Source organism: Delphinapterus leucas, chromosome 2, assembly GCF_059928025.1.
Source record: "Delphinapterus leucas isolate spDelLeu-1000000601 "Yukka" chromosome 2, BTC_Dleu_Yukka2, whole genome shotgun sequence".
In the NCBI taxonomy this organism is placed as follows: domain Eukaryota; kingdom Metazoa; phylum Chordata; class Mammalia; order Artiodactyla; family Monodontidae; genus Delphinapterus; species Delphinapterus leucas.
This window is the reverse complement of record NC_143130.1, coordinates 152,926,432-152,948,013: the sequence shown is the minus strand read 5'-3', so window position 1 is coordinate 152,948,013 and position 21,582 is coordinate 152,926,432. Positions and strand designations below refer to the sequence as shown.

The 21,582-nt window shown below is 43.4% G+C and overlaps 3 protein-coding genes across 8 annotated transcripts in view; 2 read left to right on the top strand and 1 right to left on the bottom strand.

Moving 5' to 3' along the window:
* The window catches only part of MIDEAS (mitotic deacetylase associated SANT domain protein), a 67,173-nt gene extending 61,552 nt beyond the window's left edge, over positions 1-5,621 (top strand). For 4 of the 6 annotated variants that reach the window (XM_089906188.1, XM_089906190.1, XM_089906187.1 and 1 more), the window contains 2 exons: positions 1,475-1,695; positions 2,087-5,621. In XM_089906188.1, the coding sequence (XP_089762314.1) occupies positions 1,475-1,695; positions 2,087-2,264 (399 nt within the window). In that variant the 3' untranslated portion in view covers positions 2,265-5,621. The remainder of the gene's footprint in view (positions 1-1,474; positions 1,696-2,086) is intronic. The other 2 variants (XM_022576603.3, XM_089906191.1) reach the window with 2 other exon arrangements.
* Positions 5,622-6,394: 773 nt separating this feature from the next.
* Positions 6,395-8,990, top strand: PNMA1 (PNMA family member 1). Its single transcript, XM_022576608.3, has one exon. The coding sequence runs from the start codon at positions 7,099-7,101 to the stop codon at positions 8,155-8,157; it is 1,059 nt and encodes a 352-aa protein (XP_022432316.1). The 5' UTR covers positions 6,395-7,098; the 3' UTR covers positions 8,158-8,990.
* Positions 8,991-12,289: 3,299 nt separating this feature from the next.
* Positions 12,290-21,582, bottom strand: part of DNAL1 (dynein axonemal light chain 1) — a 35,469-nt gene continuing 26,176 nt past the window's right edge. The window contains exons 7-8 of the mRNA XM_022576609.2: positions 20,901-21,041; positions 12,290-18,040 (exon numbers count right to left, since the gene is read on the bottom strand). Of these exons, the coding sequence (XP_022432317.1) occupies positions 18,000-18,040; positions 20,901-21,041 (182 nt within the window). The 3' untranslated portion in view covers positions 12,290-17,999. The remainder of the gene's footprint in view (positions 18,041-20,900; positions 21,042-21,582) is intronic.

Genomic DNA, 21,582 nt, shown 5'->3' with positions numbered 1-21,582 from the left:
TGACCTCCACTGGGGGAGCCCAGGGCCAGGAGGACGGCTGGAGCTGGGCCTAGGGGTGTGGGAGGGAGGGCAGAGCAGGAACATGATGATCATCATCGTCATCATGGCAGGAAAGCACTAGATAGTTTAGGCTGTTAACTCATTTTATCCTCATAACTCCATGTAGTAGGTACTGTCATTATTCCCATTTTACAGAGAAGGAAATTGAGGTCCAAGGTAAGACAGCTAGTAGGCAGCCCGACTCCAGAACCCGCTATTAATTTTACACTATACGGCTTCTGTTTCTGAGTCACAGAGGAAAAAGGCTTTGTGAAAACCCAGGTGTGGGGGACACTGGGGAGGCATTCCTGACTTACAGTTCAGACAGGGCTCCCCCTAAGAGAGCCGTGTCCCTGACAAGAATTCTGAAACTGAGCTGAGACAATGGGAATAACAACAACGGCCCCTCACGCATGTTGTCTGCGAAGTGCTTTCCTGTTCATTATCTCATTCATCCCTCGCGATAACCCCATAAAGTGTTAGCCCCCACCTTGCTAATGGAGGAAGCTGGGTTCAGAGATGCTAAGGGACTTGCCTGAGGTCCCACTCCAGGTCCTCCTAGTGCAGTGTTCTGTCCACCACATCACAGGCCAAGAAGCAAGACATACCAGCCAGAGCTGTTCCTTGTCAGGAAGAGGTCCCCCAAGAGAGACAGGGCTGGGTAGGGTCTGCTATGGAACTACTATGAGAGTCTTTGTTTGTTTAATTTGTGTTGTACACTTAAACTTGCAGGAAAACCCTCACAAACTGTAGACACACAGCTGTTTGCTCCCTTCCGAGCCTTGTCTGTGCTCCTCCAAGAGCTGTGCTCAGTGTACACACGCCACTGAGTTCTGCTGAACTTTCATGAATGCTTTCCTGTGTGGTTTGATCCAGTGCACACGTGTGTGACTCCTAATGGCCATCTGGGGCTCCCCTAACCCGAGGTCCATGGTTCGCATACCCTGAGCAGCACCTCTCCAGGTCTGCACCAGGCGTCCTGTGCTCTCTGGCACCTGCTTGGCGTTTCCCATGGTGGCTCATGTTGTCAGGAGCTAACTGCCTGCATGTTTGTCCCTTCAGACTGTGAGTTCTCTGATGGCAGGGGCTCCTGTCACCTCTCTATCCCCTGTGTAACCTGGCATGTTACACAGATTTGAAGGTCATTTATGGAATGAAGTCATGAATAGACTAAGTGACTGAAAACATGAACCCACGTCATTAACAGAGACACCAAGACCCCTGTCAGATGCATCAGGAAGTCCTTATAGCAGCTAGGGCTGTCCCATGTAATTACGGTACCAGCAATTTGTGAAAACAGAGCTGTGAGTGCCTTGTCACTGGAAAGATTCAAGAGGATGCTAGGGGACCATTTGGAATGAGTGTATGATCTTTAAAAGCCCTCTGTTCACTGATATTCCATAATTCGGGATCCTCTCTTCCCCATATCTCTTAGCTCTCCTTGTTTGACCCTCTCCAGGCCAATGACATCCTCATTCTCCGAAGCCACGAATCCAATGCCCCTGGATCTGCAGGTGGCCAGGCCTCAGAGAAGCCAAGGGAGGGGCCAGGGAAGTCACGTAGGGCACTTCCTTTTTCGGAGAAGAAGAAAAAACCAGAGCCATTTAATAAGAGCCAGAATCAGGAGAACACTTTTCCGTGTAAAAAATGTGGCAGGTAAGAAGGCAGACCCAGTCTCCACTGGGACCTGGTAGGTTGGCTGCGGTTGGGGGAGGGGCAGACGTCGATTCCTGGGGAGAAGGAGGAGGAGTCACAGCTTTCGCCCTGTCTCCTGATTGGCTCAGAGGGTTTCCCCGGTGACGTCCCTTGGCGGCTTTTAGAAGAGGGATGATGGCACTGAATCGGGAGCCCATCGGTCCCCTTGTTGGAGGGTGGGGCTGGACCACGTGGCGCGGAGCAAGCCAGAAGGGCCGGGGAGCCCCCAGAACAGACACACACACACACACGCACGCACGCACGCACGCACGCACGCACGCAGGTGCTCTAGCCTGGAGGTCCCAGGGGTGGAGACAGACCTCTTACTGGAGCCCCTCCTTCCCGGCTACAGGGTGTTTTACAAGGTGAAGAGCCGCAGCGCTCACATGAAGAGCCACGCCGAGCAGGAGAAGAAGGCGGCCGCTCTGAGGCAGAAGGAGAAAGAGGCCGCGGCCGCTGCGGCCACTGCGGCCGCCTCCCCCCACCAGCCGGCCCTGAGGGAGGAGAGCAGCGCAGGCGAGAGGGGCTGACGCCCGGGGCTCCGGGCCCTGCTCCAGCCTGAGACGGTCTGCCAGCACTGGAACCTCCGGAGGGAGAGATCACGTGGACTTGTCTCTGCAAAACGGATACAATTAAATAAACGGCTCTTTTACTTATACAGGGCCCAGGAGCAGTGTTAAGGGCTACAGGATCCAGTTCTCTTGCATTTGGTCTGTCGGAAGTTTCCCTCCTGCTTTCCTGGGACTGGGAGAGTCCCTGCTCGCTGGGGCTGCCCCTGGGGAGGGGCTCCAGCGCTGCCGCAGCTGCCTCTCACATGGACCTCTGCCGCCACGCCACGAGGTTGCTTCTCTCCCTCTTTGTTTCCCTTGCTCCCTTAGGTCACCATGGAGAAACAAGCACAAGCGCGCCCCCTTGGCAGCATTAATCCCCCGCCCCAGGGGACCTGTACAGGCCCTGCCCCAAGCCCCGGAAAGAGGGACTCCGTGGGAAGGAGTGTGGTGGCCATCTCCGAGAGGGAGCTCAGCCTGGCATCTGTGCTGTCTCCTCTGCGGCAGTGTCCAGGCCATGCTGCTCCAGTGACTATGTCCTCAGAGAGGCCACGTTCTCCGTGGGAGGGAGGCTGCCAGAACAGGTTCAGGGAGAGAGACCAGGACTGGTACCTATCCCTTTGCTGCTCGCTAGCAGCCTGCTGGGGCTGGAAAGTTTTCTCAGATGTTTGGGGAAGGAGCCAATGTTCTTTGCAAGCTCTCAGCCTGCTGGAGGGAAGGAAACTGTGCAGAGGAAGGAAGCTGCAGGGCTGCTACAGGGCTAGGCCTGAGGGAGCTTTTGATAAGCCTTGGCTTTTCCTGCTTCCCACCTTTTTGCCAAATACCTTTGGGCCCTGGAGGCTGCTAAGGGAGCTTAGCCTAGGCCCAGCCTGCTCCTCCTTGGTGCAAGTTTCTTGCCTGCCTCTGTCCTGCCCTTGGCAGCTGCCACCTAACCCCATCCCACCTGGTCTAGTGCTGATATCCACAGCTCAGCCCTCAGTCCTGCATGCTGGAGATTTCTGGATCCTTCCCTGGGAGGGGGAGGTCTCCTAGCCAGATGGGACAGGAGCCTTCATTCCTTGACTTGTGTCATTTGGGAGCTATTTATTTATTCTTAATATTTAATTTTTAACATCCTCTCAGGGACCAGGGGATTCCTCCTTTCCAGAGGCCCAAGTGCATTTATCCCAAAACAAGGCACCTTCTTGGCACCACCCTCCCCCCCACATTTCCAAGACCCTGAAGTCCCTCATTCTGCCAATAGGAATGATGATAGCACTGAAAGAGGGTGGAAAGGTGGAAGATGTCACAAAGGCACACGGAGACTAGCAGGATCAAGGGAGATCAAAGGCAGTTCTTGTTGCTACCTCTTCTTTGGCTGTACTTTCAAGTAGCTTGAGGGGATTGGCTGGAAGCCAGATTCTGGTTTTGTTTCTGGCTTGAAGAAGCCATATTTGGTGTGGAGTCACTGAAGTGGAAGGGCTGGAAGATTCTGGAGGCCCTTTCACTTGCCAGTCCCATAGGAGGGCTGAGTTGTTTTTCTGATCTTGCTATTCAACTTTAGTTGTGTAAAAGAAGTTCTAAGTGAATCCACGTTAGGAAGGAGCCAAAAAGTATTCATTCTGCTACTCTTCTGAGATAGCCTAAAGGCGTCATACTGGTAGCTGGGAGTGGGGAGGGAGTTTTGTTTCTAAACTATGCACTCTCAGGTGTGTATTAGCATTCATTTATGCATTAATATGGTTATACATGAGCCCAGCTATGGGAATTAAAATTCTCCCCCCCTCCTCAACTTCTGATGGCTACCTAGACCTCTAACTTCCCAGCTAGTTTCTTCCATAGGCTTTTACAAGCTCAACGGCCCAAGACTGCAAAAATCTGGTTATACCCTCCAAAAACAGGAGGGTAGCAAATTTAGGCTCTCTTCTAAATCACATATGTAATATGAGTGCCTTCACAGCTTTGCCCCAAAGTGCTACTTAAGTTTCCCAAGGTTTTTTCTATTTAAACCGTATTTAGTTTCAGGCTTCTTTTTTGGACATGTGGTAACAGAAACCTCCTTCGTCTACAGTGATTCTCCTCTTCTAAGCTCACGGAGACCAGACCAGGTGAATATAGGTGGAGAAAATCAAGATGGTACCTCTCTGTATTAACCCCACCCAACACCGTATTTTAGAAGGGTTTATGCTCCAGAATGGATTAGTATCTAGAATGCAGTGTAAAAGGTAAAATGTTTAGAGGGCAGATGCAATTGTGGCAAGTGACCTGCCAATAAAGTAGGTGCACCCATAGAAGCTGGCATAGGTATATCCTTTATGGTGCTTTCTCCCTGTGAACCATTAGGCTACTTTGTTTTTTCTTTTTTCTTATATTCAGAGCTCTTTGCTTTAAGAAGTTAAATGACAAACACCTTCAGCTTTATAATGTCCTCCCCACACCATCTCACATATCCATCTCTCAGCCTCCATCTACACTCAGCTAAGGGCATGAAATTAACCTAGTGCCTGTGTTCTAGACCGTTTCTGAGGTCTCTTACCCACCCACGGAGACAGTGCTGAAGCACTGTCCTCCATGCCTTCAGCAGCCCCCCTCACAACTAAGGTACACACCCATCCCTTCTGCTACCCCACTTCCACCCTTGGCACAGAGGTCGTGTGCTGCTTATGTCTAAAGGGATCCCCTATATTTAACTGCCTCAGTGACCTAACCTCTTCTCATGTGCCAGATGTTAAGATGAAGGAGGAATACAACACATACTCAAGCCTCAGCTATTTAAGTATGTTTTTACTGGGGCTCACTATTCTGGGATGGTATTTATTACCAGACTGGCAAGCCTAACTCCTTAGGTTTATAGGAAGTATGCATATTTTTATAAAACAATTGTATGTCCTCCCCATATTTTTGCTGTGTTAATATTTGCCTCTCACAGTTTGCAGCTGTTTCACCTTTTCATTCGTCTCTCAGTCGAAGGCCTTGTTGGAGGGGACAGAGCACAGGAATAGCCTTGACAGTCTGTAATTATTGTACAAATATTTTAATAGCATATAAATAAGTATATTCCTTTTATTTTGAAAAATATCAGACACTGCCTTTTGTGTGTTTGCTGCCTGTGGCACCCTTTTTTAAAAAGACTGTTACATATTAAAATAGTGTACATATATATAAATATTACCTCTTTTGCTGTACAGTTGTGATAGACCAGACTGAAGATTTTATTTTTTGTGTGCTTTTTATAAAAAAAAATTAACACACTAAAGAAAATCTTGCTGATGTGATTGTAATGTACCTATGTAACTTATTTACTTTTGAATGTTCTTCTGTATCTTTAAACCTTTTATTAAATAAGGTTTTAAAAATTCAGAGTTGAATGCTGTGTCCTTCTGGGGAGATTTTCACTATCTGGGATTGACGTAAATAGGCCTTGGCTTGCTTGCAAGGGATTACTTGACGTTTTTGAACCGTAAGGATTCTGTTTTATCAGCTCACTGTCAGTGATGCCAGGACAAGGGAAATAACACATGTAGCCTGGCTACAAAGGTTACTAAATAGATCTAGATCTTCTTACAAAATTTTAGACAAGAAAAAGTCTCAACTCAGTGTCTCACACAAACACACGGCACACTTCCAACGTTTTAGTTTCATTGGGATGAAATTCGCGGAGGTTGCCGAGTGCGATCAGATGGTATAGGGTATTTTCTTATACAGCATTGACTTGAACGAGCGACGTGAGCAGACAATCTTCCTTGACGGGCGCATATCATCTTAAATCCACTCCGGTATTATATTATCGTCTTTTAAATACAGTGCTTTGTGAGAAAAAAAAATCTGGAAAATGTGAAAAAGGAAACGCGCCGTCAGAGAAATTAATGCCCGGAGCCCCTTGCTGGCACCAAGACAATCGCTCGCCTCTGCGGGCCGCCGGAGCACTCGGGTCGCCAGTCTTCTGGGCCGCCGTTGCCGTGGCTACGCTCGCGCAGGCTCGGCCGCGGGGGCGGGGCGGGGCGAAAGCCGCTTGCCGGCCGGCCCCGCCTTCCACTGCGGTCGTAACGTCTCGGCTGGCTGTGGGTCTGACCAACCGGAAGTCGCGCTGCGCCATCCCGCCTCAACGTGCAGCAGCTCGGGCGCGCAGTCGCCGCGGCGTGCCTTCGTCTGCGCCGCCTCTACCCTTGCTTCCGCATGCTACCCGCGCCTCCGCCGCGTGTGTTCTGGGTCCCCGGCTGTCCTCGCAGCCCAGACGGGCACCTGCGCCAGCGAAGGACCCTCTCTCGGGCTGGCCCCGCTGCCGCCGCTGCGACCTCGGGATAGTCTCTTCCTCCGGGGGCGGCACAGTTCTCGTCTGCAGAGAAGCGGCTTCTCGCGCGCCTGAAGGCCCGGCTCCGACCGCGAAAGCCCGGTTGACGCCGGAAGCAGCTGCGAGTGCCTGGCGCCCGGGCTGAGAACAGAAGACCACGCCCCGCGATTACACCCCGGCGGCCTCTACAGCCCGGCGGCTCCAGCCTTCGCCGCCCGCCCTCACTCCTCGCCTCTGAGCTGCGACGCGACACCCTGCCTGCAGGTGGAGGACCCGGCCCGCAGACCCCGACCAGAGACTCAAGATGGCGGTGGCCGCGTAACTGAGCATCCCGCAGGCTTCGCTCCGAGAACGCGGAGGACTGACACTGGGGGGCAGCGGAAGGACGAGAGCAGGACTCTGGTGTCGTTTGTTAATCGTGGTGGCGTGAAGCTTGACTCCTCGGGCATATTGCGGGGGAGTGTCTGCTGTTGTCCTGAGTCCTAGAGCACAGGGAACCACGGTAACCCGTATTTTGTAAAATTGGGGCCCTTGATAGTTGGCAAAATGGCGATGACACTGTTGGAAGACTGGTGTAGGGGGATGGATTTGAACTCCCAGAGAGCCCTGCTGGTCTGGGGGATCCCAGTGAACTGTGGTGAGGCTGAAATCGAAGAGACCCTCCAGGCTGCGATGCCCCAGGTGCCCTATCGAGTGCTTGGGAGAATGTTCTGGAGGGAAGAGAATGCCAAAGCAGCCTTGTTAGAGCTCACTGGTGCTGTCGATTACACCGCGATCCCCAGGGAGATGCCAGGTAAAGGAGGGGTGTGGAAAGTGGTCTTTAAGCCCCCGACTTCCGATGCTGAATTTCTAGAAAGGTTGCACCTCTTCCTGGCAAGAGAGGGGTGGACCGTGCAAGATGTTGCCCGTGTCCTTGGGTTTCAGAACCCCACTCCGGCCCCAACCCCAGATATGCCAGCTGAGATGCTAAACTGTATTTTGCATAATGTTATTCCGCCTCTTGTTGAGTCCATATGGTACAAGAAGCTGACATTCTTCTCCGGGAGGGACATCCTGGGGCCTGGAGAGGAGACATTTGATCCCTGGCTGGAGCACACTAATGAGGTCATAGAGGAATGGCAGGTGTCAGATGTGGAAAAGAGGCGGCGGTTGATGGAGAGTCTTAGAGGCCCTGCTGCTGATGTCATACGCATCCTCAAGATCAGCAACCCTGCAATTACCACCGCCGAATGCCTGAAGGCGCTTGAGCAAGTGTTTGGGAGCGTGGAGAGCTTTAGGGATGTGCAGGTCAGATTTCTGAACACTTACCAGAACCCGGGAGAAAAGTTATCTGCTTATGTCATTCGTCTGGAACCTCTGCTGCAGAAGGTGGTGGAGAAGGGGGCCATAGATAAAGATAACGTGAATCAAGCCCGCCTGGAGCAGGTCATTGCCGGGGCCAACCACAGCGGGGCCCTCCGGAGGCTGTGGCTGACCGGGGTTGCGGAAGGGCCAGCCCCAAACCTCTTCCAGCTGCTGGTGCAGATCCGCGAGGGGGAGGCTGAGGAGGAGGAGGAGGAGGCTGAGGCTGCCCTCCTGCAGTTAGGCCTGGAGGGGTCCTTCTGAGTCCCCATAAAAGGGGCTTTAGTGCAGACCTAGATCACAGCTGCTTTCGTTCGTTGTCTCTGTGCTGTCTTACACGTGTGTCTCCTAGTAGTAAAGACTTAGCCATGTTTTTTTGGGGGGGAAGTCAGGCCTGCGTATTCATGTGACATTAGTAAAATCGTGCAAACAAGCACCAGAGCTGCTGCGGTACGAGTCATGCTAGCTACGATGCCAGGGAAAGGTCTGGACACGAGTGCTCAATGCAAGCCGTCATCAGCTTGCATCATCATCAGTTGTGGAAAACGTGAACTCGTGACACTTCCCGTCGAGGTAATTAAATGTGATATTGCATGTTCAGATGTTGAGTGCAGGGCCTGGCTAACACAATAAGTGTTCAGTAAAAATGTGAACTGTTACTACTACTATCGTGAATAGTTTTTGTGTTTACTGTAAATTGTTCCTGATGTACATTAACGTAAAGAAATGTGAATTAGATATTCAAATTTAGAGTGCAAATTTCTTATTTTCATCTTTAAACATCTAAATCAGTTTAACTGTAAAGTGTTCCGAGACTACAAAATGGGTTGTTAGAAAAATACTGCACTTGTAGAGCTGTGTAAATCGTTTTCACTGGACAAGATACAGATACAGATTGCAAGGGGAGGTTAATATGAACCAGTTACAGTATCTGTTCCCCCATTTCAAATCTTTGTCATTGAAGTGTAGTTTACCTTGTTCATGCTGATTCTAAGTGTTCTAAGTTCGAAGTTACCAAATACATGTATATTAATAAAAATAATTTTAAAATTCTATTGTCTTGTTTTTCTGACATGTATAAAAAACTTTCAGTGTAATTAAGCTCTATTATATTTTCTTTTCTTAGGAAGACTTAACCCATGTCACTGAAAAAAAAAACCCCAAACCTCAGTTGTTTTACTTTAAGCTTTATATCATAGTATGTAACTTTAAATTGCAATACTTTTTTAAAAATTAATTTATTTTTGGCTGCGTTGGGTCTTCGTTGCTGCACGCGGGCTTTCTCTTGTTGTGGCGAGAGGGGGCTACTCTTCGTTGCGGTGCAGACTTCTCATTGCGGTGGCTTCTCTTGTTGTGGAGCACGGGCTCTAGGCGTGCCGGCTTCAGTAGTTGTGGCTTGCGGGCTCTAGAGTGCGGGCTCAGTAGTTGTGGCACACGGGCTTAGTTGCTCCACGGCATGTGGGATCTTACCAGACCAGGGCTCGAACCCGTGTCCCCTGCATTGGCAGGCGGATTCCTAACTACTGTGCCACCAGGGAAGCCCCAGCAATACTTTTTAATATATTCAGTTTTTGCATGTTTTCTACAAGACAAATGTTTGAAGGCAAAATAGACACAAGTAAATGTTAACTTACTATTAGATGTTAGAAAATCCTGAAATGGTTTAGGAGGTTATCTAGTAATGCTTTTGTTCCCTTTTAAATCTTTTTTCAGCTAAAAATGTTTCATTGCAGGAATAACTCATCATACCTGTATAAAATTAATGCTTCAGTATTGCAGCAGCCATTTATATCAAGAGGATATAAAAAGGGAAATACGGTTTAAAGACATGTTTGGTTGCAGAGATTCAGTAACTGAAGATGTCCATCTTTTGAAATTCTAGTAAATCCAGAAGTGATTAAATGAACATAAGAATTCAGTGGGGTTTTCCCCTAGTAACAAGGCTTTAAATTTATAGCTGGCCTGCATAACAGTCACAAGGTAAAAATTTTTATTTATGAAGGCTGATATTGGTATATGTCCTAAGATTTTTCTGTACAATTATTCACGTCCTCACTTATGTCTGTGACTCCCTCTCACACTTCTCAACACATCTCCACATCTCGGACCCCACAACAGACACGCAAATCTTCACTTCCCCCGACAAATGTCCCCGTTGCCCCTCCTCCCCACTCATAACTTCCTCCTCCATTCCCACAGGCATGGCGCTCCATACACACTCTCCATACCTCTCAGTCCTGTCTTCACACACACTCCTACCTTCTCCCCAACACTCCATCATAAACATAGTCCCTCCTCCCACCACACACACACACACACACACACACACACACACACACACACATATTACATTTACAACAAAAAGAAATAATAGGTTCTTCACTTTTTTCACCCAGTATGTTATGGGCATACTTTACCTGTACATAGGGATATGCCATCTTTTTATGGCTGCAGAGTTGATTGCATTTTAGAAGGGAAGGTCATCACTTAGGATCCTTTTATTATATATAATAATTGTATATATCTACATATACATACATATATTTAATGTAATACATATATATGGCAGAAAAAAATGTCAGAATTCTAGATGTTCACCCTTTGTTCTAGGAAACAATTAACTAAAAATAACGTGCTATTTATGCTCTGAATTAAGGTTTTCTCTTTTTTTTAATTTTTATTTTTGGCTGCATTGGGTCTTCGTTGCTGCGCGCTGGCTTTTTCTCTAGTTGAGGCGAGCGGGGGCTACTCTTCGTTGTGGTGCGCAGGCTTCTCATTGCAGTGGCTTCTCTTGTTGCAAAGCATGGGCTTTATGCAAGCAGGCTTCAGTAGCTGTGGCTTGTGGGCTCTAGGGCACGGGCTCAGTAGTTGTGGCTCACGGGCTCTAGAGTGCAGGCTCAGCAGTTGTGGCGCATGGGCTTAGTTGCTCCGTGGCATGTGGGATCTTCCCGGACCAGGGCTCGAACCCGTGTCCTTTGCACTGGCAGGCGGATTCTCAACCACTGTGCCACCAGGGAAGCCTAAGGTTTTCTCTTAATAGGCACAAATTAAAATCTTTCTGCCTTTTAAAGGAGGAGAGCAGCAAGAAACGTCCTCACAACCAAAGAATTGTGGAATAAAGAAGTAGAAACTGCACTATATTCCCATTCTGTGACCAAAATTACATTTGACTGATAATAGCACAGAATATATGCTGGGAAAATGTGTAATATTACTGCTATTTATTGCTGGGTTCTTCCTGTTTCTTGTGTATCAAAAAAGGGCTAGCCAACGTCAGGTCATTCCAGACCACAAATCAAGGGCCTATCATCAGCCAACCTTAACCTTGTACACTTCTGGAAGTCAGGAGAGGACTAGGAATAACCAAGTGCAGTAGTAACTTGCTGGAAGTGCCTTCCAGGATCCTAGTCATTTGAAATTGTGCCCAGAGAACTTCTGGGGAAGACTTACAAACTTGAGAGAGGAGGTTATCATTGGTAGTAAACTACTGAAAAAAAAATTTTTGGCATAAAGAAATGAGTCAATCCCCAATTCTCTCTTTCTCTCCCTCTCTCTCTCTCACACACACAAGCTGTGTGGAATATGTTATCCAAACACTGAGTTTCTTCGGAACTGAATATCATTGGAAGTTCACATAGTTGCTCTATATTAGGTAAAACTAATGGACATGTAACCAAAAAAGATACACATTAATTTTTTTTATAAAATAACACAATTTATTACTATTTTAAAACATCTCACAAAATAACATTCAGAAACTCAACATTTCTAAATAATTTAACACAGTAAGTTTAGTCATAAAGACATGCTACAAAATTCCTGCATATAAAAAAGATTATTACCGACGTATTAATAGATGTTAAAATGTTCTTCAGAATGGAGTTGGTTCTAGAAGCCAAAGATTCTGGAGTGATGCTCGTGATCATGACTGACACCCTGGGAGAAGCTGGCCATATGTATATTCTCTACAGCTACCAACTCACCAGTCTTTTGATGGGATTGATCACTCTAGGCAATAGCACCTCAGAGGCAGGTACCCTGCTGATCAAACAAGCAAAGAACTCCCCACCCTTGTAACATTAGCCACAACTTAATCTAGCCAACATCTAAATTAATTTTTAAAATCTAGATGTAGGAAAGATAACTCACAAAGTTTCTATTCTGAGTAGGAAATTCTTGATATACCCCCAGAGGGATGACTTAATGTAGCAGACATGGAAGATGACACCAAGTAAGGAAGTAGGGAAATCCTGGCTCTGATTATGCTGACACACAACTACTGCTCAGGTGGGCTTAGAATGAGCAAGGATGAGGTTTGATTCTCTAATATCCACATGCAGGCTAGGTATTTACCCATCTTCCCTTTTTTTTTTTTTTTTTTTTTTTGGCGGTACACGGGCCTCTCACTGTTGTGGCCTCTCCTGTTGCGGAGCACAGGCTCCAGACACACAGGCCCAGTGGCCATGGCGCACGGGCCCAGCCACTCCACGGCATGTGGGATCTTCCCGGACCGGGACATGAACCCGTGTCCCCTGCATCGGCAGGCGGACTCTCAACCACTGCACCACAAGGGAAGCCCCCATCTTCCCTTTGAGAGTACTTTTCACCAACCAACATCCAGTTCATTTTAAAGTGCAAATCTACTGAAAAATAGCTTACTCTCCCCCACCCCCTGGTTAAATTTGGTAGATCATAATTTGGTTGGCTGGTTCCCTTCTAACCTGCCCAATATGGGAAATTAACTAGAATCCAGTTATGACTTCTCCAAGTGTCAAGTGAAAATTTATCTTAAGTTAGAAAAAGGTAAGACTCAGTCTAGTTTTTCAGTTTTCTTTCTTTGAAGTCAATGGTTGATAAAAAGGCAGGAATAGAGATATAGATGAGGGATTTCTAAAAGTTCAGTGATTTTTAAAAAAAATACCTTTAATTTTTTTATTGCACTTACTTTATAGTTAAAAACACTCATGCTAAAATGAAGATTAAGGAATATGGTCAAGTGAGCTATGTCAGAAGCACCAACTCTGCTACACTGAATCTTGTTTTATATTATTTACAGGCACGTTAAGCAGCCCAAATAAAATGTGTGCCAAAGAAATTAATTTCTGGTAAAGGGTAACTTTCAGTTTAGCAGTTATTTCTTCCTCCTTTACCAATACTTAACAATGTAAGGTCTTTGTGAGCAGACAGTCAGACTGCAGTTAGAGAATCAGACTACTCATGATTGATGCTTTGACACTTGCCCCCCAATCTTTTAAAGTTAATGATTTAATCCAACCTCTCTAGGCCCTATACTTTTTTCCATTTAGTCCTAAGAAAAATCCAGCTGGAAGATTCTGGGTCACATAGATAACCACCTTCGACTCTACTTACACATCACCAACTCTGAGAATAAGTTAACAGTTAAGATTCATTTCGTACTCCTCTTTATTCCACTTCAGACCACTGGTAAGAGGTATCAGAAGAAGCATCTATTCAAGTCAAAATTTCTTTCTATACAGGACCCACATTTATGTGTCTTATACCACCTCTATTTGTGGAATAGATCCAGTAACCATACCAAGTTACTGGCCAGTTATCATGACCAGATAGTCTTCGGTCCACATGCAGAATCAGTGTCTACACCAGCTACTTTCATATATGATTACCAAATTTTATACAATATTTTTCTGTATTTGAGGACTGCTACAGTCTACAAAATTTGTGCATTATTGGACAATGAATGAATACTTAAAGAATGAACACCTAAGAAGGATGATCCATTTTCTAAAGTACACTTAAAATGTTAAACTTTAGAGACAAAGCAAAATCTATCATAAAGTTGGATTTTGTTGATAGTAGGAGAGAGGTAGGTTAATAATTACTGTCCTAAGATAAGAATGCTAAACAATAAAAGCTGAGGCCCTGCTAAAAAACAAGTTGAACCTTCCAGCCCTGAGTTTCTAATGTTAGGTGAAAATTATTAAAATGAGCATGACAAAGGAAAACACCAGTGACCATTTCCTTCCATCCACGATTATTAAATACATCACCTTCTCTCAAATAACAACTCAGGTAGCATATGGCTACAGAGTGAAAATAAATGGACCTTGGAAAAAGGAATGTTGCTACAAAGCACTGGTTCTTAACCAGGGGCGAATTTGTTCTCACCCTTCTGCCCCAGAGGATAGATGGCAATGTCTGAAGACACTTCTGATTGTCACAACTTGGGAGAGGGTTCTACTGGCATCTAATGTGTAAAGCCAGAGATGCTGCTAAACATCCTATATTACAGAGGACAGCCCCCCTCCCCACAACATTATCCAGCCTAAAATATTAATAGTGCCAAGGCTGAGAAACTCTGGTTTAAAGGAACAAACGCCTATTTACAGAGAACACAAAAACCTTTCAAGACCTGACTAGGTAATACAGCCATAAACTTAATGTTAGGGAAAATAGGAAAGCTGAATTCCTTGGTAGACGAAAATAAAATTTCCTGTGAAAAATTAAAATACTGTACTGATTCCATCATTATAAGAACAGAAGAAATCGAATGATCCACTAAAACGGCATAATGCTTTAAACAAGGAGCACAGAGAGAATCTCTTCCAAGTAGGTCAAATATCTAATCCAAGAAGCATAAACCAAAAGCATTTAACATCAGCTAAATTTGCAGCAGTAAAGGATGATTTAAGGAATGATTTGAGAGAATATTCTGAACTTCTTCATATACCTTATCTTCCATTTTCTAATAACATGGATTCTGGCTTTAATTCCAAGAAAAGCAGGCACAGAAGTCATTCGATATTTGTTGAGTGGAACTGAATTATGAATTTTGTGTGAAATGGACACAGAAAAGCACCTTACACTTCTCTGAGAACTACCAGTGATTAAAAGACATTAAGAAACAAGGAGAAACAGAGAAAATTAGTTTCTATATTAAGAATTCAGAAAAACCAAACACCAACACTGTAAGTCATTTTATAAATAAATTCAGTATGAAGTCATTCATTCATTCCCTACTATATTCACTTCCAGCATAACTTTTAGAAAATACATCCATACCTAGCAATAGGGCTTTAAGCTTACCTACTAGATGAAGTGCAGAGTACAAGAAAAGAAGATCGTCTTCTTAAACATCACCAAGGTAAATTCTCATTGCCTATGGTTCACAAAAGAAATAGTCAAAGGCTTTGAATGTATAAGCCAGTCAGAGTAAAGATTTCTTCTTATCAGACTGTAAGGAAGAGCAAAAGGAAGCTAAAAATAGTATTGGACCTTTATTTAGAATTGATTGTCAAAGCAGTGGTCCCTTTTGATCAGAGTGACTCAGAGAAATCATGTAATTCCTACTTAAATGACAGCTGAAAACTTCAGAAAGCCAGGACTACTTATGCAATCACTTTTTAAAAATGACTCTTCCCTCTTTGACTAGTTTTACACAAGTAAATGGGGAAATAGGAGCCAATAGTTTCTGGTTGAGGGACTTTAGGCACAATATGGCAGAGGGCCTCTGACATCTTTTTTGCAATCTATCAGTGACTCAGTCACAGCCTACTATGGACTTCATCTGGTTACTGACTACCGTATCTTGCATTTTCCAAAAACAACTTTTTCTTATATGAAAAATTCCAAGCTCTGTATCCAACTATTGCTTTGCAATTCTGAGGTTAAATCACCTGCTATGCTTCATGGAAGAAGCAATCCTCAAAAATAATGCCGTTTGCCTGGGATTCCATAATGAAACATCTCTTTTCCATCCACAAACATATACATAATTCATTTTAAGAGCTGTTTAACTTAAACTTTTTGAAAAAATATATTTTGAAATACTAAATTTCACTTATTGAAAGGTACCAAATCCAGTCTTGCAAGTTCTACACCCTTACAACAATCACTTCTCTCAACATGAGGGTCAACAGACCAAAGTTATTAGGGCAAATTTTAGAAAATATGAATGGCCAACATTTAGGCTAGGAATTCAAATATAACTACTGCTTATATATATTTACTTATCTAACATATTGGGTTGGCCAAAAAGTTCCTTTGGTTTTTAAGTAAAAATAAAAGACACATTTTTCATTTTAATCAAGAACTTTATTGAACAGCGTATTCACCCTTTTGTTCCACTACCTTCTGCCATTTTTCAGGCAACTTCATAATTCCATCTTCCTAAAACTTTTTATCTTTTTGAGCAAAGAACTGTTCCAGGTGCCTTTTACAGTCTTCCAGGGAATTGAAATTTTTTCCATTGAGAGAATTTTGTAAAGACCGAAATAAATGGAAATCTGAAGGTGCAATGTCTGGTGAATACAGTGGATGAATCAGAATTTCCCAGCCAAGCTATAACAGTTTTTGCCTGGTCATCAAAGAAACATGCAGTCTTGCGTTATCCTGATGGAGGATTATGTGTTTTCTGTTGACTAATTCTGGACGCTTCTCGACGAGTGCTGCTTTCAGTTGGTCTAACTGGGAGCAGTACTGTTGGAATTAATCGTTTGGTTTTCCAGAAGGAGCTCATAATAGAGGACTCCCTTCCAATCCCACCATATACAGAACATCACCTTCTCTGGATGAAGACCGGCCTTTGGTGTGGTTGGTGGTGGTTCATTTCACTTGCCCCACCATCTCTTCCATTCCATATTATTGTACAGTATCCACTTTTCATTGCCCGCCACAATTTGTTTTAAAAACGGAACGTTTTTGTTACGTTTAAGTAGAGAATTGCATGCAGAAATACAGTCTAGAAGGTTTTTTTCGCTTAATTTATGTGGAACCCAAACATCAAAGCGATTCACATAACCAAGCTGGAGCAAGTGATTTTCAACTCTTGATTTGGATATTTTGAGTATGTTGGCTATCTCCCACGTGGTATAACATTGATTGTTCTCAATTAATGTCTTGATTTGATGGCTATCAACTTCAACTGATCTACCCGACTGTGGAGCATCTTCCAGCGAGAAATCTCCAGCACGAAACTTCACAAACCACTTTTGACATGTTCGATCAGCCACAGCACCATCTCCATAGGCTGCAGAAATCTTTTTTTGCTTTTCAGTTGCGTTTTTACCTTTCTTGAAATAATAAAGCATAATATGCCAAAACTGTGGCTTTTTTTCTTCCATCTTCAATATTAAAATGGCTACACAAAAATTCACCAATTTTGATAAGTTTTTTAATGCATGATGATATGACAGCTGTCACAATACAATCTAACAAAATTGTTTCAAATGAAGTTAAAGACAACTAAGTGCTACTAGAGCCATCTTACGGGAAAAAACCGAACAAACCTTTTGGCCAACCCAATATAAGGAACTATAACCAAAAAGTATGCCTAAGATCAGGTCCATATGTGTAATAAGGCCAAAGTATTGGTCAAAGGAGTGATTATAACAGTCATTTTAACCACTGACCTGGATCACGGAATGACTGGCTGACTGTTTGCAGGACTTGAGTGGACATGCAGGTAAACACAACATAAATTCCAGTTGACAATGCACACAATTTTGGAACAACAAATAAGTAAGTATAACATGGGCTATAAGGCCTCCAAGGTACTAATTTTTCCTTTTTTCACCATAGTTTTTCAAACTGGACTTTGGAGTCTTGATTCTAGGACTGCTGCTATATTTCTAAGAGGAGCTCTTCCCAAACCAAAGGCATGACACATTTGTGCTTCTGAGTCATAAAGAGATGGACCTTCAGGAAAGATGGCCTACAGATTCAAAAGTTAAGTGTATATATTTAAATGCCTGGCCTAAAAAAAAAAAACAGAAACAAAAATGAAAAAACTGAACAAACTGAATAAAGAATCACATTTGTTCCTTTGTTGTTAAAAATGACTGGTCTATAAAGGTTTCAGTAGATGGGGCCACGCAGTACATAACTGGGACTGAAGACAAAAATTGAAAATTTATAGCTTCTAAAAAGAGCACTAGAATATATAAAGTTGGTGTTACCATTTTGGGGGAGAAACACTGAATAGGTTATGAGAAAAAAAGGAATGAAAGATTTGTTTTATCTTAAGAACCATTTGCCCCACACAGAATCTTTAAAATAGACAACTATACAAAACTTATCTATTGTTCTTATGACATTTAAATAAGTTACACAAAGTGGAAAATGTGGTGTTAGTTATCTTCTTCCTCATCCTCTTTAATTACTGGGGTACCTAAAATGAAAAAGAAAATTATTACTGGTCATTCTCAAGAGACTGTTAAATTCTAACTGAAAATATTTTTCTGTTAACCTGAGGAGTTCTGAGATGCTGAGAAGTGTGCCATAATAAAAATAATATCATAAAATAATCTTTTAAATTTCTAATTATCCAAAAAGCCTCTCAGGAGAATTCCCAAATGGATTAATGTAAGTAATTATAAATATTCAGGTCCCCAAATACAGAGTTACAAATAAAAATGCCTACAGGTACCAGGCAGAAAAATAAGGCCCTATACACACTAAAAACTTCGTATGTTAAACACAAAGAAATATTCATTTTTCACAATAAAATACGCAATCCCAGTATTGCCAGAATCTGAATTTTTATGTTACTCCCCCAAATACTAAACATTGGGGGTAAATTGGAAAAAAATAAAAAGAACCAAGGCACAGAAAATAAAATACATCTGCAGGCTCTCACTGGCCCAAGAGCCAGCCATTTCTGAGCTCTGGCATTTGAAGCATGTCCACAGTCTGACCCTAGCCAACTGTTCAGTCTTAACTCTTCAGCCAGTCACGCTCCACTCCAGATGAACTGATCAACTCATTGTCTCCCAAACTCATCTTGCAGACTACTACTTCTGGACTCCTGGCTAACAAAGTTCCTCCATTTTGGAATGCCCCCCGTAACACCCCTTCCATCTAGGCCCTACCCTTAATTAAGAGCCATCTCCAGTGCCTCTTCCTGTGTGATTCTTCTTTATGGCAACGAGCAGAGTCTTACCCCTCTGTACTCCCCACAGCATCTGTTTGTGGGGGGTAGTGAATGTTTTATTGAAATATACATACAAAGTACACAAATTATAAGTGTACAGATTGATAAATGTATACAAAGTGAACACATCTGGTAACCAGCACCCAGATTAGGAAGAGAACATTATCAGAACCCCCAAAACTTCCTCAGGTCCCCTTCCAGTCACTGTCCCCCAACAAAAGGTATATTCTATCCTAATGTCTAACACCATGGATTATTTTGCCTGATTTTAAAACTGATATGAATAGAATGATGTAGCGTGCGCTCTGTGTCTGGCTTCTTTTGCTCAACATTATGTTTATATGATTCATGTATATTGTGTGAAGCTATAGTTCATTCATTCTCATTGCTGTTGAATATTCCATTGTACGAATATGTCATAATTTACTTATCTATTCTATTGTTGTTGGGCATTTGGGTTGTTTCCAATTTATAGCTATTAAAATAGTGGTGCAATGAGCATTGTCATACAGATCTTTTGGTAAACATCCATGCTCTTTTCTTCTGGGTATACAGCTAGGAGAAAAGTTGCTGGGTCATGTGGGATATGTATGTAGATAATGCCAGTTTTCCAAAGTTATACCAAGTTACATTACTATCCAGCAGGGTGTGAGAGTTCTAGTTGCTCCATGTTCCACTAACATTTGGTATTGTCTGTCTTTTTCATTTTAGCTCTTTAACACCCCTCAGTTTTTCTTACAAGCAACTGAAGAGGAGCAAAAAGAGGCAAGCTAGCAGCTGTGGCCACCTGTGTTCTGGTCCATCTCACTGGTTTAGGATAGACCAGCTGGTTTTTCTAGGGGCTGTTCAGATTGGCCTGAAGTCAATATTTGGTCCAAAAGGCTGTATATAATGTGGCTTGGTCTATTCAGGGTCTATATAAGGGATTCTTTTCCATTCTAAATGGAAGGGTTCACTTCCTGTGCACAATGAGAAAGGAAGACAAATGATTTCAAATGGTTTCTAGAGGTCAAAGTTGAACATAAAAAGGCTGAAGTCCAAGGCTCTAATGTACCCTCTCTTTTGTTCTATTTTATTTTAACTTATGAAATATTCATTCATATAGATACAATATAAATAAAGAGTAACAAAACCAATTATTGTATACCCATCACCCAATTTAGGAAACAGAACATCACCAGTATCTAAGAAACCTGTTTGCCTCTTCCTGTTTATTCCTGTACCTCCCACAAGAGGCAGTCTAGTGTCTTTGTTATTTTACTGCTAGGTATGTAGCCAGAGGGAAAAAAGGGAACATTCTGCATGATTCCATTTATATAAAACTCTATAAAATACAAACTAATCTATAGGAGCAGAAAGCGGATCAGTGACTGCCTTGGGAGGGATGGTGGTGAGCAGCAGGAGGGAGGGATTACAAAGAGGCAAAAGGAAATTTTTGGGGGGTGATATATATGTTCATTATCTTTTCCCCCCAACTTTATTGAGATATGATTGATATATAACATTCTGTAGGTTTAAGGTAAAAATGGCCTGGCTTCCTCATAGGACCACTGGAAGGAGTAAAGACCCAGGGAGGTCTGTGACTCTTTTATTATTTCTGGTTTTCAGATGACAAAAGAACAAAGTTTGGTGAGATGAATTAACCAGCCCGATGACAAAAAAGCTAGAACTGGGACTTGAACCCAGTCAGTCAGGGATCTCTCCTGACATTTTCACCTATCTTAGGTATTGAGAAACTAAAATTAGGGGGGAGAGGGAGAGAGAACATTACAATTTTGATCCAATTGTGAAAAAGCAACTCCTTGCTATTTATGTCTAATTACTTTGCAAAATAGTACATTTGGGACTTGAGAATAAACCCAGCTTTCTTACAAGCTTTTGGTTTAGTGATGATCTTATACCAGTCTAAATATTCTAGAAGTCTTTCATCTCACTCTGGCCCAAACTGGGACCACAAAATTTCCTACAGACAGAAGTGGCCTTGGCGACCAGAGATAACCTATCATTTTCTTTAGTTTTGCTCCTTTTCATGATTCCATGCTACAAGTTCAATTCTTACACCCAGAAAACATTTCCAGGCTGGCCCAGAGTCACTCACCATCTAGCTTTTTCAGTTTGGGTACTCTCTTGGTTGCCTCGTCAATCCAGTTCCCTTCAGCAGAATGTTTCTCTTCCAAGGGATTGCCTACAAACACCAGGTCTTCTAGGCATGGTAGTTCTGCCAGCTTCACAAATTCACCTACAAGTACAAAGAATACATTCCATATTAAAATGGCAAGTTTTACTCTTATGATTTTGAAGGGTGAATCCCAGTATCACTAGCCCTCAGTTTGTGACTATTCAGAACAATTCATTGTTTAAGATTTTGAAGGAAGTAGGGGACATTATACCATATGAAGTCATTCTCTGAAGACATTATGGAAAGGGAGGGAAAGCAAGACATACCTCTTCTACCTTTATGCTAATCTAAGGATGGGATAAGAAGAGGAAATGAGGTTCAGAATCAACAAATCAATCTCCAGTGACAGGTCTTCTCTATACTGTACTACATCAGTATCAGCTAAACTAAACTGCCTTTGTCTCTACCATTCCCTCATCTCTAAATTCTTAAAGCAACTCATTCAAGCCTCTATTGTAGAACTTATCACACAGTTTTCTAATTATTAACTCATAAACTAATCTTTCCCACTAAGCTGTGAACTCCTTGAGGGCAGGGATAATGTCCTATTCAACTATGTATCTCAACAGCCTGGCATAGTTCATGGCACATAATAGGGCTT

Coding starts and splice junctions, on each gene's coding strand:
- PNMA1 (XM_022576608.3), top strand. CDS start 7,099: ATGGCGATGACACTGTTGGAAGACTGGTGTAGGGGGATGGATTTGAAC.